Consider the following 18,142-nt stretch of genomic DNA (forward strand, 5'->3'; position numbering starts at 1 on the left):
CGGCAGGCAGCCTCTACATACAGGTAAGGGGAAAATCTTACCAATTTACAGGTTCTACAGGAGCCATCTTCCTCCAAGCTGGAACAGGTTGGAGACAGCAAAAATGAGTATGTCTGTCTCCCCAAGCCAGAGGAGGTCATGAAGTTCACCTCCAGGAGAAGGACTGCCTGCCCAACTCCACACGAGGGTCCTTATCTGGGAGGCAGCCACCGGTAGCGGTGGAGCTATTTCAATGCTCCCGCTCACTCGACACCGAGCCGCTCCCTGTGCCGCCGGTGTAAAGGGGCACTGGCTGAATGCCAAGGGAGCTGACTCCTACCCCAGTGCTATTGCACTAGCCATCTCCCTTGTCGAGGGATTGATGCAACAGCGGAGTGGAGTGCTTTGCCTCCTCCCATTTAGCGCATCCTTTATGCTCCTTTTTTAAGGGCTAAGGAGGCCAGGGCTGGGCTGGCTTAAGTGCTGGGCAGGCGGACGAGAACAGCAGTATGCCAGGGGGGCAGGATCAGGAAGAGCCACTGGGTGTCGTGGGCCACTACATGGCTCCTCCACGCGACCATCTTCCCAACAAAAGCCCTGCAGGAACAGGCCTTTCCAGAGGCAAATCCGCAGGCAGCTGGGTCTCGTAGACTCACAGACAAGCAGCGAATTCTACAGAAGGTCAAGATGTTACCACCTTTGCTCGCCTTTGGTGCTGACGCCTAAGATGTTCCCATATTTGGGATACTCGACTGAACGATGGTGCATATAGACCTGCCCGCAACCCCGAATATATGGGGCTATGCAAACCGCTGCTGCGGGGAAGAGGGAGCAGGCTATGGGACGAGCAGGACATCACATCCAACACCCAGCTGGCAGCACCCCTCGGCATCCACCAGCAATATCAAACAAGGACTGGTGAAAGCCTGGTGACCGCTGCAGATCCCCATAGTTCTTTTTAGACGGGGCCCAGAGCGGAGCCGTGGGAAGATGCGCCGCCCCACCGACAGCACCAGCATACCAGCAAACTACGCCTTCATGAAAAACAACAAGCATGGAGGTAGGTAGTCTGGTTCCTCCCAGTTTACACTAAAACAAGGGTGTTCTACTAAACTGCATGGGGAGTGGGCTAAGCATGGGATGCTGTCACAAATAACCAAAATATACTCAACAGCATTAGAGGATAAAAACGAATTCAAATTGGGCATTTTACTGCCAGTTCAGCAATGCGCCCAAAGGGCTGTTTCTCCCTCTAAGAAAAGAGAAGTGAGAAGGCAAGCTGAACTAAACAGGCACATTACTAAACGGATTGGAATTTGTATCGAATATATTCACCAAAACTATAAAAGATGATGAATGTAGCATCATCATTGATCTAATATCACTAAATAAATCTGTTGAGTATATCCACTTTAAGATGGAGGTGGAGTTTTGTCACTGCCAGACATCTGATCTCCCTAGGATACCTATGGGGAGCATTGATATGGGAGATGCTAACTATCTTATACCATACACTAGGATCATTATAGATACCTAAATATATTTACCTGGATCATGGATATCCCGGTTAGGGCAACCATGGGAGCATATAGCATTTCATATGGTCTAAACCTCCGCCCTAAACTATTAAAAATGGCCATGAAAATATTAAGAAAACAAGCATAATCATGGCACATATTGGATGATATCCTCATATTAGGGGAAACAAAGGAATTAGCTGTGGAGCAGTTCTAGCTACGAAACAGCTCCCTAAAGCTGAGGTTCATCCCACGCCCAGATAAACCAGAATTGAAGCGTTACTTCCAAGGATTATCTGGGCTTCAATAACAATTCCGTCCATATGACTGTTACTTTGCCAAGACACTTGGGTCACTATAATCAAATCATGAATGTACCCACTGAAGCTATATCACAATTAAGGTGGTGGGCAGACATATATTTGGCATAGTTTTCAGCCCTATTATCATCACCAATCCCAACTTGGTTATTTTTAAAAACCAATGCCAGTACTTTAGGCTGGGGAGCAACTAAACTCCATATCCAGCACAGGTAACAGATGGACCAAGTCACAAACATCGTTACTACACATACCGGGCATCAACTTCTTGGGATTGGTGATCGCCTATTGGGCTAAAAAGCATATGCATTTCAAATGCAGCACGTACATATGTGGTTACGGATTGATAATACTATGGTGGTGGCTTGTATCAACCATATGGGGAGCATAATAATCATTATTGTGCAACAAATTGGTCAAACAAATCTGGCAATGGTGTGTCAAAAGACATTTTAACTATCAGCTGCCTATGTCCTAGGAAGCTAGAACACAGTAGGAGACACCATGTCACGGGGTACAATTTATGATTACATTGAATAGATGTCATAACCCAAAATATCTGCTAAATTTATTAAGCAGTTTGAAAGCCAGATATCAATTTGGTTGCACAAGACGGAATCACCAGTAACCCATGTATGTGACTTAGGAACCAGATTAGAGGCAGCAGCGATAGATGCCTATACGCTGGAAGGGGGAATTTCTGCTTTGCCTTCCTCCCTTCTGCCTCATCCGTCGGGCACTTCGCAATACAGATGGGATCTGTCTCCGAGATATTGAACGTGCCCGACCGGCCTACAGCCATGGTTCCCAGTTCATCACGACACGGTGGGCGAGTCACCTATGGATTTCCCTAGTGGACCATGGTTGCTGACTCAACCCAGTATCAGGCATAAGCCACCCATGCCAGGGGAACATCAAACTCCTGGGTGCAGGTTTTGAATAGACCTTACCAGGGACTGGGATTATCCAAAGGAACCATTACCACCATGTCGGCATCCCTGCGAACAGTCACTAAAAGCTAACATGGGTAAAATACTGCCACGACGCAGGGACAACGAACTATTCAACCACTGACGTATTGGAGTTCCTGGAACATCTACACCATGACTAAAAGGTGAGTTACAGTGCCGTAAATACAGCATGGAGCGCCTTATCTGCTTATCTAAAACCGCATGTCAGCAGAGCATGGGATCCCATCCACTGAAGGTAAACTTATGAAGGGCAACTATAAGATAAGCCCCAAACACCCAGGTATATACCCATGTATGGGATATTGGTGTGATATTGACATACCTCAGAGAATGGCACCAGCCAGATCCCTCAGCTTGCTTAATCTATGTTTTAAAAAAGGCTCATGCTTATGGCTCTCGTACACGCTCAAAGAGTCCGGTCACTCCATAAACTAGACTGGATACATGGTGATTACCCCAGACGCATCAAGTTCATATTTAGGTCTGGTAAAATCTAACTCGCAGGTATATGGATTCGGCACGAACTAGCAGGGTCGAGATCGCCTGTGTTTTCCGTGCTGTAGTCGTTATATGGCTATATGGACCAGGAACGCCCGATTCACTGGTGGGATTCCGGGCCTACCCACCAGAGTCCAGGTTGAGTGTGGTGACCCATCTACTACTATATATAGACACAACCCACTATCTTAGAGGGAGAGGAAAGCCTATGGGTCAACCACAGTAACCCAAAACGGGGTACGAGCCAAACCACTCCAAGGTGGCTCAAACAGGTACTGAAAGCTGCCGGAATAGATAATAATACATTTAATCCCATTCCACTAGGGCAGCATTGATATCAGCGGCTGAACGAATGGACATCCCGGTTGACCACATTTTCAATACAGCAGAATGGTCAAGGGAACCGCGTTCAGAACATTTTTTATTATAAACCGTTGATAAACCTGATTTAATTGCAGGAGAATATTACAAACTGCAATATTAATTTAAGCTCAGAGGAGCTCTGTTATGTTGTTATTGTTAACAAATACCTTTCTGTTTCTTTTGAAAGCAGATCCACTGGTTGATTACGATAACACTTCCTCCCTCATAAACTTCGGCAGTGAGTGAAATAAAAACTGTTACACGGTTTGAAATCACAGAACTTTGAAGTCTTCACGGAATCACTCACGTGACTCCGAAGTAAAATAGTAAGATTAAACGAGTACTTACCAGTACGAAGTTTGATCTGTATTTTATGAGGAGTTACGGTGAGGGATTAAGTGCCCGCCGCTCCCACCCTCATTATACAGATCAAGCTAATAAACTGATGTCTCGTGATCTTTACTATCTTACTTCAAATATTGTGTCTATTCTGTGATTTCACACCGCTGCTTCGAAGTATGCCGCATGCGCACTGGAGCTGGGGTCTTCACTTAATCTCTCACCGTAACTCCTCATAAAATACAGATCAAACTTCGTACTGGTAAGTACTCGTTTAATCTTACTATTCCTTTCCCGTCCATATACCTATCCAATTTATTTTTGAATGATAAAATCGAACCTGCCTCCACCACTTCCACTGGAAGCTCATTCCACACAGCTACCACACTCTGAGTAAAGAAGTTCCCCCTCATGTTGCCCCTAAACTTCTGTCCCTTAATTCTCAAATCATGTCCTCTTGTTTGAATCTTCCCTACTCTCAATGGAAAAAGCTTTTCCATGTCAACTCTGTCTATCCCTCTCATCATTTTAAAGACCTCTATCAAGTCCCCCCCTTAACCTTCTGCGCTCCAGTGAATAAAGACCTAACTTGTTCAACCTATCTCTGTAACTTAGGTGTTGAAACCCAGGCAACATTCTAGTAAATCTCCTCTGTACTCTCTCTATTTTGTTGACATCTTTCCTATAATTAGGCAACCAAAATTGTACACCATACTCCAGAATTGGCCTCAACCTTTCTCTGTAAGTTAGGATACAGCGTGGACACAGTCCTTTTGGCCCACCGAGCCCTGGCTGACCAGCGATCACCGCATACACCAGCACCATCCTACACGCACTCTAGACGATTTTCAATTTACAGAAGACAACTAGCCTGCAAACCTGTACGCGTGGGGGGAAACCAGAGCAGCTGAAGAAAACCCACGCAGGTCCCGGGGAGAAGGTACAAGCCCAGGACGCACTGTCTGGATCGAACCTGGGTCTCTGACACTGTAAGGCAGCTAGTCTCCCGCTGCGCCAGCGTGCCGGCCCTATTTATTATCACGTGTGCAGAGATGCAATGCGCATGCTGTCCAGTCAAATCAAACCTAACACAAGTAGACCACATCACCTCCTAGAACAGCACGCAGAGAGTCGCAAGGAGATTCATAAAGCAGGAAATCAGTGGAGAGGTGGTAGAATCAAGGAGTGAAACAGCGTAGAAGGAGGCCCTTTGGCCCATCGAGGCCCTTTGGCCCATCTGGCATATCAAGCACCCATTGAAACTGATCCCATTTTTATTCACCTCACATTTCCTAACAACTCAGATTCAGATTCAGATTCAATTTTAATTGTCATTGTCAGTGTACAGTACAGAGACAACGAAATGCATTAATGAACTCCTACCAGATAGACCGACACATCGAAGCGTGACGGAGCTATTTAGATCATAAGGGATAGGAGTAGAATTAGGCCATTCAACCCATCAAGTCTGCTCCGCCATTCAATCACGGCTGATCTATCTCTCCCTCCCAACCCCATTCTCCTGCCTTCTCCCCATAAACAATTTCTTACAGAAACTCACAAAATTCTTAAGGGGTCGGACAGGCTAGATGCAGGAGGATTGTTCCCGATGTTGGGGAAGTCCAGAACACGGGCTCACAGTTTAAGGATAAGGGGGAAGTCTTTTAGGACTGAGATGAGAAAAAAAAAATTCACACAGAGAGTGGTGAATCTGTGGAATTCGCTGCCACAGAAGGTAGTTGAGGCCACAGTTCATTGGCTATATTTAAGAGGGAGTTAGATGTGGTTAGATGTTAAAGGGATCAGGGGTATGGAGAGAAGGCAGGTACAGGATACTGAGTTGGATGATCAGCCATGATCATATTGAATGGCGGTGCAGGCTCGAAGGGCCGAATGGCCTACTCCTGCACCTATTTTTTTCTATGTTTCTAGACAAGCGGAATGTGTAGGAAGGAACTGCAGATGCTGGTTTATACAGAAGGTAGACACAAAACACTAGAGTAACTCAGCGGGACAGGCAGCATCTCTGAAGGGAAAGGAATGGGTGACATTTCAGACGCAGTCTAAACCCGAAAAGTCACCCATCCTTTTTCTCCAGGTAATAAGTGAACAATGATGAGGGGAGGGGGGGGGGGGGTGAGGGAGGGGTTAGTATTAACCTACTTTGGGTCTGAACAAGGGTCTCGGCCCAAAACGTCACCCATTCCTTCTCTCCTAAACGATTTATCCGTTATTGAGGATGCATTCCACCCCCCTGCGGTACCCAGAGCTCCCGGAAATCCCCCAGGGTGCCCGTGGGCTGTGCGTAGTCCCTTTCTAGCACCACCCGGGCACGGACGGAACCACTGGAAAAGGTTGCAGGCAGCCGGCTCGGGCAATAGACAATTGGTGCGGGAGTAGGCCATTCGGCCCTTCGAGCCAGCACCGCCATTCAATGTGATCATGGCTGATCAACCCCAATCAGTACCCCATTCCTGCCTTCTCCCCCTATCCCCTGACTCCGCTATCTTTAAGAGCCCTATGTAGCTCTCTCTTGAAAGTATCCAGAGAACCGGCCTCCACAGGTGTACAAGCCCAGCCGCTCCGTTCTCTCAGCATATGACAGTCCAGCCATCCCGGGAATTAACCTTGTAAACCTACGCTGCACTCCCTCAATGGCAAGAATGTCCGTCCTCAAATTAGGGGACCAAAACTGCTCACAATACTCCAGGTGTGGTCTCACTAGGGCTCTGTACAACTGCAGAAGGACCTCTTTGCTTCTATACTCGACTCCTCTTGTAAAGGCCAACATGCCATTCGCTTTCTTCACTGCCTGCTGTACCTGCATGCTTGTTTTCATCGACAGATGAACAAGGACCCCCAGATCCCGCTATACTCCCCCTTTTCCCAATTCGACGCCATTTAGATAGTAACCTGCCATCCTGTTTCCCACAACGGCAGAGCTCTCTTCCGCCTGGCGCCTGTGACTCGCAAACGGCCAGCTGGGCCAAGACCTACACAACGCACTGCGGGATGCGGGAGGACATGGAAACTCCCCGCAGACATAGACATAGACAATAGGTGCAGGAGTAGGCCATTCGGCCCTTCGAGCCTGCACCGCCATTCAATATGATCATGGCTGATCATCCAACTCAGTATCCCGTACCTGCCTTCTCTCCATACCCCCTGATCCCTTTAGCCACAAGGGCCACATCTAACTCCCTCTTAAATATAGCCAATGAACTGTGGCCTCAACTACCTTCTGTGGCAGAGAATTTCCACTCTCTGTGTGAAAAATGTTTTTCTCAACTCGGTCCTAAAAGACTTCCCCTTTATCCTTAAACTGTGTGGCCCCTTGTCCTGGACTTCCCCAACATCGGGAACAATCTTCCTGCATCTAGCCTGTCCAACCCCTTTAAGAATGTTGTAAGTTTCTATAAGATCCCCCCTCAATCTTATAAATTCCAGCGAGTACAAGCCAAGTGTATCCAGTCTTTCTTCATATGAAAGTCCTGACATCCCAGGAATCAGTCTGGTGAACCTTCTCTGCACTCCCTCTATGGCAAGAATGTCTTTCCTCAGGTTTGGAGACCAAAACTGTACCGATTCAGATTCAGATTCAATTTTAATTGTCATTGTCAGTGTACAGGACAGAGACAACGAAATGCATTTAGCATCTCCCTTGAAGAGCGACATAGCAAACGATTTGAATAAAAAAAATAATAAGTGTCCGGGGGGGCGGGGGGGGGTGGTGATTGGCAGTCACCGAGGTACGTTGTTGAGTAGAGTGACAGCTGCCGGGAAGAAGCTGTTCCTCGACCTGCTGGTTCGGCAACGGAGAGACCTGTAGCGCCTCCCGGATGGTAGGAGGGTAAACAGTCCATGGTTGGGGTGAGAGCAGTCCTTGGCGATGCTGAGCGCCCTCCGCAGACAGCGCTTGCTTTGGACAGACACATGGACCATTGCCATTGCACAATAGCCATTGTACGTATGGTTAGGAAAGGTTTAGAGGAACACGAGTCATATTGGACCTTGGTGGTGGTGGGCGCAGTGGACTCGAGGGCCTAACTCGGGGGGGGGGGGGGGGAAATCACGGAGGATTTAAGGCCTCGGTTGCCGACGGCGAGGAAATGGTGATGCCGGGTAAGTTGGGCTTCTCACCTGAACGGCAAACAAGGCGGTGAGTATCCACGGAGATCGCCGGTGAAACGGATATCCGCTGGTCTTCCGCTCGCAGCCCGATCTCGCCTCTGACCTCTGTATGTCCTCCATCGCGCTCGCCTCTCATAGATCCACCTTCCTCAGTGGCAGCTCCTTGGGGGAGCGGAGGGGGGGGGGTGGGGTGGGGTGTAGGGCAAGGAGAGGGAGGACAAGAGGCGAGCGATGACTCCGCTCTTTTCCCACAGCCGCCCGGCGAAGTCTGCCTGACCTTTGGTGTGGGACCAGCAACAAATAAATTGACCATTAACCTGGATGATCCAATTCGGTGACTTCCCCTCTTTGCAATTTCCATTAACGTCGGAGACTTAGCCCTGAGCAAGGGGAGCCTGTTTAACTGTATCAAGATCGCACGCAAACCCAGCACATTGTTTCTTGTTTGCCAGCCCTGTCGTTGATTTACAGTCCTTATCTGGCCTGACGACATTATCTGGAGCGCCTGCAAATTAAGCGGGAGATGTCACAGTGACCGTTGGGCATTGTCAGTCGCAAAGACTCACCTTCTTCCCCACAGAGCTGGTGTCGATGGTTGCCCATTGAGGTCCTTCATAGACTGATACATAGAAACATAGAAAATAGGTGCAGGAGTAGGCCATTCGGCCCTTCGAGCCTGCACCGCCATTCAATATTTCTTACTTCGTATTTATTATTTATTCTCCAATGTGTCATATTATATAATACAATACTATACAGTACAATTTATTTGTTGTCATTTGAACCCAGAGGTTCAAACGAAATGTGGTTTCTGCAGTCATATAAACAAGAACAAGAACCAAGACTCCTCCTCACTGTGTTTAAGAAGGAACTGCAGATGCTGGAGAATCGAAGGTTACACAAAAAAGGTGGAGAAACTCAGCGCGTGCAGCAGCATCTATGGAGTGAAGGAAATAGGCAATGTTTCAGGCTGTCTGAAGAAGGGTTTCGGCCCGAAACGTTGCCTATTTCCTTCACTCCATAGATGCTGCTGCACCCGCTGAGTTTCTCCAGCTTTTTTGTGTAACCTCCTCCTCACTGTGATGGATGGCAAAGTCTTATCTCTCCCCTGCACTCCTCATTCTCCTCCCGATGATCATCCAACTCAGTATCCTGTACCTGCCTTCTCTCCATACCCCCTGATCCCTTTAGCCACAAGGGCCACGTCTAACTCCCTCTTAAATATAGCCAATGAACTGTGGCCTCAACTACCTTCTGTGGCAGAGAATTCCACAGATTCACCACTCTCTGTGTGAAAAATGATTTTCTCATCTCGGTCCTAAAGGACTTCCCCCTTATCCTTAAACTGTGACCCCTTGTCCTGGACTTCCCCAACATCGGGAACAATCTTCCTGCATCTAGCCTGTCCAACCCCTTAAGAATTTTGTTTGTTTCTATAAGATCCCCCCCCTCAATCTTCTAAATTCTAGCGAGTACAAGCCGAGTCTATCCAGCCTTTCTTCATATGAAAGTCCTGCCATCCCAGGAATCAGTCTGGTGAACCTTCTCTGTACTCCCTCTACGGCAAGAATGTCCTTCCTCAGATTAGGAGACCAAAACTGTACACATGGTTAGGAAAGGTTTAGAGGAACACGAGCCATATTGGACCTTGGTGATGATGGGCGCAGTGGACTCGAGGGCCGATCCCGGGTCTCTGGCGCGGCAAGCGCTGTAAGGCAGCAACTCTACCGCTGCGCCACCGTGCCACCCTGCCATTGACTTAGTCCAATGCTGAGAACTATATTCTGAGCTGATATATATATGCTGAGACCACACCTGGAGTATTGTGTGCAGTTTTGGTCCCCAAATTTGGGGAAGGACATTCTTGCTATTGAGGGAGTGCAGCGTAGGTTCACCAGGTTAATTCCCGGGATGGCGGGACTGTCAAATGCTGAGAGAATGGAGCGGCTGGGTGTGTATTCGCTGGAATTTAGAAGGATGAGAGGGTATCTTATTGAAACATGTAAGGTTATTAAGGGATTGGACACGCTAGAAGCAGGAAACATGTTCCTGATGTTGGGAGAGTCCAGAATCGGGGCCACAGTTTAAGAATAAGGGGTAAGCCATTTGGAACGGAGACGAGGAAACACTTTTTCTCACAGAGAGTTGTGAGTCTGTGGAATTCTCTGCTTCAGAGGGTGGTGGAGGCCAGTTCTCTGGATTCTTTCAAGAGAGAGCTAGATCTGGCTCTTAAAGATAGTGGAGTCAGGGGATATATGGAAAAGGCAGGAATGGGAATGAGAGTTGTGAGTCTGTGGAATTCTCTGCTTCAGAAGGCAGTGGTGGCCAATTCTCTGGATTCTTTCAATAACATAATAATAATAATAACTTTATTACACAACAATAAAAACATTAAAAGGGAGAGTAAAAACAATTTAAAAAAAACAATAATAAAAATAAAAAATTAAAAAATAAATTTTAAAAAACCCCAAAAAAACCCGGAGGTTTCCGTGCGGTTCCCGGAGGTTGCAGGTGGTTGCCGGAGGTTGCAGGTAGTGGAAGCAGGTAGGGAGACTGACAAAAACCTCCGGGAACCGCACGGAAACCTTGGGTGGGGCGCAAAGTCTCCAGAGGTTTCCGTTCAGGTTTCCTAAGTGGGACAGAGGCTTTAAAAGAATTCTTAAAGACAGTGGAGTCAGGGGATATGAGGAGAAGGCAGGAATGGCCCACTCCTGCACCTAATATCTATTGTCTATTGAAAGTGTGTCAACTGATCGCAATGAACCAGACTCCCCACCGTCGACTCCGTCTCAGTGATCTCGTGGAGTCATAGAGTGATACAGTGTGGAAACAGGCCCTTCGGCCCACCTTGCCCACACCGGCCAACGTGTCCCAGCTAACGGTCGGCGTGACGGGCTGGGCCGCGTCCACAATTGCGCTGCAATTCCTCGCAGAGCTGTTCCTAAACGACACTTCCCATTTAAGCTTCACAACGGGTGGTGAAAACCGCGCAGCGCATCATCGGTGCCCCGCTCCCTGCCATGGATGCCCTCCACCAAAAACGGTGTCTGAGACGGGCTGGGAAGATCATCAAAGACCCCTCGCACCCCAACCATGGACTGTTTGCCCTCCTCCCATCAGGGAGGCGATACAGGAGCCCCAGGTCACGTACTAGCAGGATGAGGAACAGCTTCTACAACAATACAATCACATTGCTGAACTTGGAGTCCCGCCGATAGATTTCTCCGGTCCCTCCGTCCCCATTGTTTAATTATTCTGTATTTTTTTATTATTCTGTATCTTCTCTCTTTCTATTTTTTTTATTAATTTCTTTATGTACAACTACTACGGACTGACGCGAAACTGCATTTCGTTGTACTCGTACTTGTATTTGTGCGATGACATTAAAGTTGAATTGAATTGAATTGAATTGAACGGGACGCAGCCTAGACCATCACACAGACCCTTTCATCGACTCCATCTACACATCACGCTGCCTCGGCAAGGCCAGCAGCATCATAAAGGACCAGTCTCACCCCCCGGTCACTCCCTCCTCTCCACTCTCCCATCGGGAACAGAAGTGCTCCGGGTGCTCTCGGTTTCCTCCTACTCTCCAAAGACGTGCAGGTTTGTAGATTAATTGGCTTCGATATAATCGTAAATTGTCCCTAGTGTGTGTAAAATAGTGTTAATGTACGGGGTGATCGCTGGTCGGTGTGGAATAGGTGGGCCGAATGGCCTGTTTACAGCTCGGCATTTAACACAATCATCCCCTCCAAGTAGGTATGTTGCAAAACCTACCTGAATCGTCGTTGGGAATCTGCCCCAGCCCGTGTGCGCGATTTTGGCGCTGTTTAGAGGGGGCGGGTTTAAAACGCGATTTTTACTAGGCTGTTGCAATCGAAAATGTTCAGCCTAGTAAATCATTAACGGAAAATCGCTGAAAGACCCCGTCGCAAAAGGTATTATTAGTTTTTACGGCCTTGTATAATAGTTACAGTAGTTTAAAAATCACTCTCTAAACCCGCGACCTCTCGTAGCCCCAGGGTTTTATAAAGCAAACAATTAAAGGTATGTACCTTATTTTTACATTAAAAGGGGCTTCTTAAGAACCCTGTATATAAAGTTTTCTATAGCGAATAGTTCATTTTGGGCTCTTTATATCCCGCAGTATTTTTCTGGGCATTTGAGGGCACAAATCCACTGCAATGTGAACGTTCTAAACCAGCGCGTTCACAGGAACCCACTAGAAAGCTGATTTAAATTGACTAATTTACAGCAATTGAACACTAAATTCCTTCCATTTGGCCTATAAATGAATGTAAATGAGATTTTAAAATCATGTTTTATCGTGAATTATTTATGAATATTATTTGGACACTTGGGCTATTTAAAAACGTTAATCATTTATTAAGAAATGGATAGATGTTTAGATCTAGTAATTGAAGTTTGAAATTAGCTACAATTGGGTAACTAACTAATTATATGCTTTAATTTCAGGTCATCCAAGTTAGATTATTTTATATTTGTTTCAGAATGGTTCAATCTATGATAACTGAAAATTTCATTCAGTTCTCTTAATTTTTAAGAAGGTTATGGGCTTTTGACTGTCCACGATCACAGCTTTTTTGTTATGTCCATAGAAAATCAATAGGGAACAAGATGCTAATTTCCGAGTATGAAAATGGCCATAACTGTTTAAATACTTGAGATATGAAAGTGAATTAGGTGTCAAATTAAACTTCTTTTTATGCTTTATCTGATGGGGTAAATTACAGACTTGATTTTTTAAATCTAAAAATGTTGTAACATTGCTACTCCAAGCTGCTTACCAAGCTCGTAGATCTGGGTCTCTGTGCATCCCTCTGCAATTGGATCCTCGACTCCCTCATCCACAGACCACAGTCTGTTCGTATTGGGGGAAATGCATCAGCCTCGATAACAATCAGCACGGGAGCACCTCAAGGCTGCGCGCTCAGCCCCTGCTGTACTTACTCTATACTCATGACTGCGTAACCGGTCACAGTGCGAACTCCATCATCAAGTTCGCTGACGACACTACTGTTGTGGGACGTATCACTGATGGGGATGAGTCAGAGTATAGAAGGGAGATCGAGCAACTGTCCATATGGTGCCAGCGCAATAACCTGGCCCTCAACACCAGCAAAACCAAGGAACTGATTGTGGACTTTGGAAGGAGTAGGAGGGGGACCCACAGCCCCGTTTATATCAACGAGTCGATGGTTGAAAGGGTCAAGAGCTTCAAATTCCTGGGCGTGCACATCTCTGAAGATCTTTCCTGGTTCGAGAACACTAACGCAATTATCAAGAAAGCTCATCAGCGCCTCTACTTCCAGAGAAGATTACGGAGAGTCGGTTTGTCAAGGAGGACTCTCTCTAACTTCTACAGGTGCACAGTAGAGAGCATGCTGACCGGTTGCATCGTGGCTTGGTTCGGCAACTTGAGTGCCCAGGAGAGGAAAAGACTACAAAAAGTAGTAAACACTGCCCAGTCCATCATCGGCTCTGACCTCCCTTCCATCGAGGGGATCTATCGCAGTCGCTGCCTCAAAAAGGCTGGCAACATCATCAAGGACCCACACCATCCTGGCCACACACTCATCTCCCCACTACCTTCAGGTAGAAGGTACAGGAGCCTGAAGACTGCAACGACCAGGTTCAGGAATAGCTACTTCCCCACAGCCATCAGGCTATTAAACCTGGCTCGGACAAAACTCTGAACATTAATAACCCATTATCTGTTATTTGCACTTGATCAGTTATTTATTCATGTGTGTATATATTTATATCATGGTATATGGACACACTGATCTGTTCTGTAGTCAATGCCTACTATGTTCTGTTGTGCTGAAGCAAAGCAAGAATTTCATTGTCCTATACAGGGACACATGACAATAAACTCACTTGAATCTTGAACTGTTTCAATTGTGTGTCTTTGTGATTTTTTTTCTCTCTCTCTCTCTCTCTCTCTCTCTCTCTCTCTCTCTCTTTCTCTCTTTCTCTCTCTCTTTCTCTCTCTCTCTCTCTCTCTCTCTCTCCTCTCCTTTCTCTTTCTTTCTCTCTCTCTCTCTCTCTCTCTCTCTCTCTCTTTCTCTCTCTTTCTCTTTTTCTCTCTTCTCTTTCTCTCTCTCTCTCTTTTTCTCTCTCTCTCTCTCTCTCTCTCTCTCTCTCTCTCTCTCTCTCTCTCTCTCTCTCTCTCTCTCTCTCTCTCTCTCTCTCTCTCTCTCTCTCTCTCTTTCTATCTCTTTCTCTTTCTTTTTCTCTCTCCCTCCCTCTCTAAAGGTGACAAGATTAGGCAGATACACAAAATTGCTGGAGAAACTCAGCGGGTGCAGCAGCATCTATGGAGCGAATGAAATAGGCGATGTTTCGGGCCGAAACCCTTCGTCAGACTGATGGTGTGGGGGGGAGGGAGAAGGAAGGAAAAAGGGAGGAGGAGGAGCCTGAGGGTGGGCGGATGGGAGGGTGGGAGCTTTGCTGCTGAATTTTGTGTACCTTCGATCTTCCAGCATCTGCAGTTTCTTCTTGAACAAGATTAGACAGATCCCTGATAAACAGTAAAATAGGTGTTGATAGCAAACTGGAAGTTACAGAAATACTTAATTGGGTAACAATTAAGATCTACATTTCAGAGTAAAATGATTATCCACAAGTCTAACCGAGTTGACAGTAGATCCAATGTTCCATTACAATGTGTGCAGGTTATAACTGCATCAATGAAACTGCTGGGTGTGCTCAGTGCCCATGTTTCCACTATTGGACTTTGTCTGCAGTTCCCTGTCACCGGATTTACTGGAGTTTAGAAGGATGAGGGGAGGGGATCTTATAGAAACATATAAAATTATAAAAGGACTGGACAAGCTAGATGCTGGAAAAATGTTCCCAATGTTGGGCGAGTCCAGAACCAGGGGCCACACAGTCTTAGAATAACGGGGAGGCCATTTAAAACTGAGATGAGAAAAAAACGTTTCACCCAGAGAGTTGTGAATTTGTGGAATTCCCTGCCACAGAGGGCAGTGGAGGCCAAGTCACTGGATGGATTTAAGAGAGAGTTAGATAGAGCTCTAGGGGCTAGTGGAGTCGAGGGCTATAAGTTTAGATTTAGAATTTTTGTACTTTAGAATAGTAGATTTAGAAGATTGAGAATTTAGATTCTCTAAATTTAGATTTAGAAGACTTTCAGAAGGCTTTCAAATGAAGAAAGACTGGATAGACTTGGCTTGTACACGCTAGAATTTGGAAGATTGAGGGGGGATCTTATAGAAACTTACAAAATTCTTAAGGGGTTGGACAGGCTAGATGCAGGAAGATTGTTCCCGATGTTGGGGAAGTCCAGGACAAAGGGGTCACACAGTTTAAGGATAAGGGGGAAGTCTTTTAGGACCGAGATGAGAAAAACATTTTTCACACAGAGAGTGGTGAATCTGTGGAATTCTCTGCCACAGAAGGTAGTTGAGGCCACAGTTCATTGGCTATATATAAGAGGGAGTTAGATGTGGCCCTTGTGGCTAAAGGGATCAGGGAGTATGGAGAGAAGGCAGGTACAGGATACTGAGTTGGATGATCAGCCATGATCATATTGAATGGCGGTGCTGGCTCGAAGGGCCGAATGGCCTACTCCTGCACCTATTGTCTATGTTTCTATGTCTATATGGAGAGGGCAGGCACTGATTGTGGATCATCAGCCATGATCACAGTGAATGGCGGTGCAGGCTCGAAGGGCCGAATGGCCTACTCCTGCACCTATTGTATATATTAGCACAATCTACATCCCTATTCACTAGTTATTCACTGTTCTTTCCCCTACAGCACCGGGCAGCACGGTGGCGCAGTGGTAGAGTTGCTGCCTTGCATCGACGGAGACCCGGGTTCGATCCCGGCTAAGGGTGCTGTCTGTGTGGAGTTTGCACGTTCACCCCGTGACCTGCGCATGGGTTTTCTCCGAGAACTTCGGTTTCCTCCCGCACTCCAAAGGTTTTCTAGCCTAATATTTTTGGTTAGAATGTACAGATTGTCCCCAATGCAGCATAGTATTAACACGCGGGGGTGGCTGGTTGGCACGGACTCAATGGGCCGAAGGGCCTGTTTTCCCCTGTTGCGCCTCTATACTGAACTGAACTACATTCTCCTCCCTCTCAACTTGAACCCCTCACCTCTGGATCGAAAGCCTGCGGTCCACTAAAGAGTCCCAGTTGCACGACATGACATAGAACATAGAAAATATGTTTTGCCCTGTACAACTGCAGAAGAACCTATACTGAAACCCTCTTGTTATGAGAAGGTACTGAACTCCGTACAGACAGCACCCGTAGTCGGGATCGAACCCGGGTCTCTGGCGCTGTAAGGCAGTAATTCTACCGCAGCGCCACCGGGCCACTCAATTCCCTTTTTCTGTTGCGTTCTACAGATCGTCAACAAAAAGATAGCGGTGAAGGGGCTGAAACAGGAACGTAAGCTTTAGGCAGCAAGCTTAAAACAGTGCATTCAATCTAAGACAGAATCAAAATGCTGGAGTAACTCAGCGGGTCAGGCAGCATCTCTGGAGAGAAGGAATGGGTGACGTTTCGGGTCGAGACCCTTCTTCAGACCCTTCCCGAACCGAAAGAAAAGCATGCAGGTACAGCAGGCAGTGAAGTAAGCGAATGGCATGTTGGCCTTCATAACAAGAGGAGTTGAGTATAGGAGCAGAGAGGTCCTTCTGCAGTTGTACAGGGCCCTAGTGAGACCACACCTGGAGTATTGTGTGCAGTTTTGGTCCCCTAATTTGAGGAAGGACATTCTTGCTATTGAGGGAGTGCAGCGTAGGTTCACAAGGTTGATTCCCGGGATGGCGGGACTGTCATATGCTGAGAGAATGGAGTGGCTGGGCTTGTACACTCTGGAGTTTAGAAGGATGAGAGGGATTCTTATTGAAACATATAAGATTATTAAGGGTTTGGACACGCTAGAGGCAGGAAACATGTTCCCGATGTTGGGGGAGTCCAGAACCAGGGACCACAGTTTAAGAATAAGGGGTATACGGAGATGAGGAAACGCTTTTTTTTCACACAGAGAGTGGTGAGTCTGTGGAATTCTCTGCCTCAGAGGGCGGTGGAGGCCAGTTCTCTGGATACTTTCAAGAGAGAGCTAGATAGGGCTCTTACAGATAGCGGAGTCAGGGGATATGGGGAGAAGGCAGGAACGGGGTACTGATTGGGGATGATCAGCCATGATCACATTGAATGGCGAATGGCCTACTCCCACTCCTAGTGTCTATCGAAACGTCGCCCATTCCTTCTCTCCAGAGATGCTGTCTGTCCCGCCGAGTTACTCCAGCGTTTTTTGCCTGGGTTCGGTTTAAACCAGCATCTGCAGTTCCGTCCCACACGTTCAATCCGAGGCTGTCCACGCACGGAATCTTCTCCCGTGGAAATCCCGGGAATCGCTGACCTTCGGCCGCGAGCTCGTCCTGCGAGGAGATGTTCACTCTGCGATGCGCGGCCCGCAAGCTCACGGGCCGCCCGTCCCCGTAACCTGCGCGGGAGCTCCGGTGTGGTGGAGTGGTGACAGTTCATTGAGGCCTGGGGGAATAAACGGGAAAGAGAAACGCAAGATGGAGTTGAGTTCTCCGCATTGGATCAGTCATCGGGACAGTTTGAGCAAAGCCCCTGAAGGTAGTCGAGGCCACAGTTCATTGGCTATATTTAAGAGGGAGTTAGATGTGGCCCTTGTGGCTAAAGGGATCAGGGGGTAAGGAGAGAAGGCAGGTACAGGATACTGAGTTGGATGATCAGCCGTGATCACATTGAATGGCGGTGCAGGCTCGAAGGGCCGAATGGCCTACTCCTGCAACTATTTCTATGTTTCTATGGATGCAGTGGACGTGGAGAGTATGTTTCTAAGATACCTCCCACCACCATCGTTGTCTCACTAGAAACACAGAAAATAGGTGCAGGAGTAGGTGTGGAGGCCGGTTCTCTGGATACTTTCAAGAGAGAGCTAGATAGGGCTCTTAAAGATAGCGGGATATGGGGAGAAGGCAGGA

General features: G+C 47.2%; 1 protein-coding gene across 1 annotated transcript in view; it reads right to left on the bottom strand.

The window, feature by feature from the left end:
* Nucleotides 1-17,372: 17,372 nt before the first annotated feature.
* The window catches only part of LOC129699130 (5'-AMP-activated protein kinase subunit gamma-1-like), a 46,884-nt gene continuing 46,114 nt past the window's right edge, over nt 17,373-18,142 (bottom strand). Inside the window, exon 13 of the mRNA XM_055638801.1 lies at nt 17,373-17,678. Within this exon, the coding sequence (XP_055494776.1) occupies nt 17,608-17,678 (71 nt within the window). The 3' untranslated portion in view covers nt 17,373-17,607. The remainder of the gene's footprint in view (nt 17,679-18,142) is intronic.

This window comes from Leucoraja erinacea, chromosome 7, assembly GCF_028641065.1.
Source record: "Leucoraja erinacea ecotype New England chromosome 7, Leri_hhj_1, whole genome shotgun sequence".
Lineage (NCBI taxonomy): Eukaryota > Metazoa > Chordata > Chondrichthyes > Rajiformes > Rajidae > Leucoraja > Leucoraja erinaceus.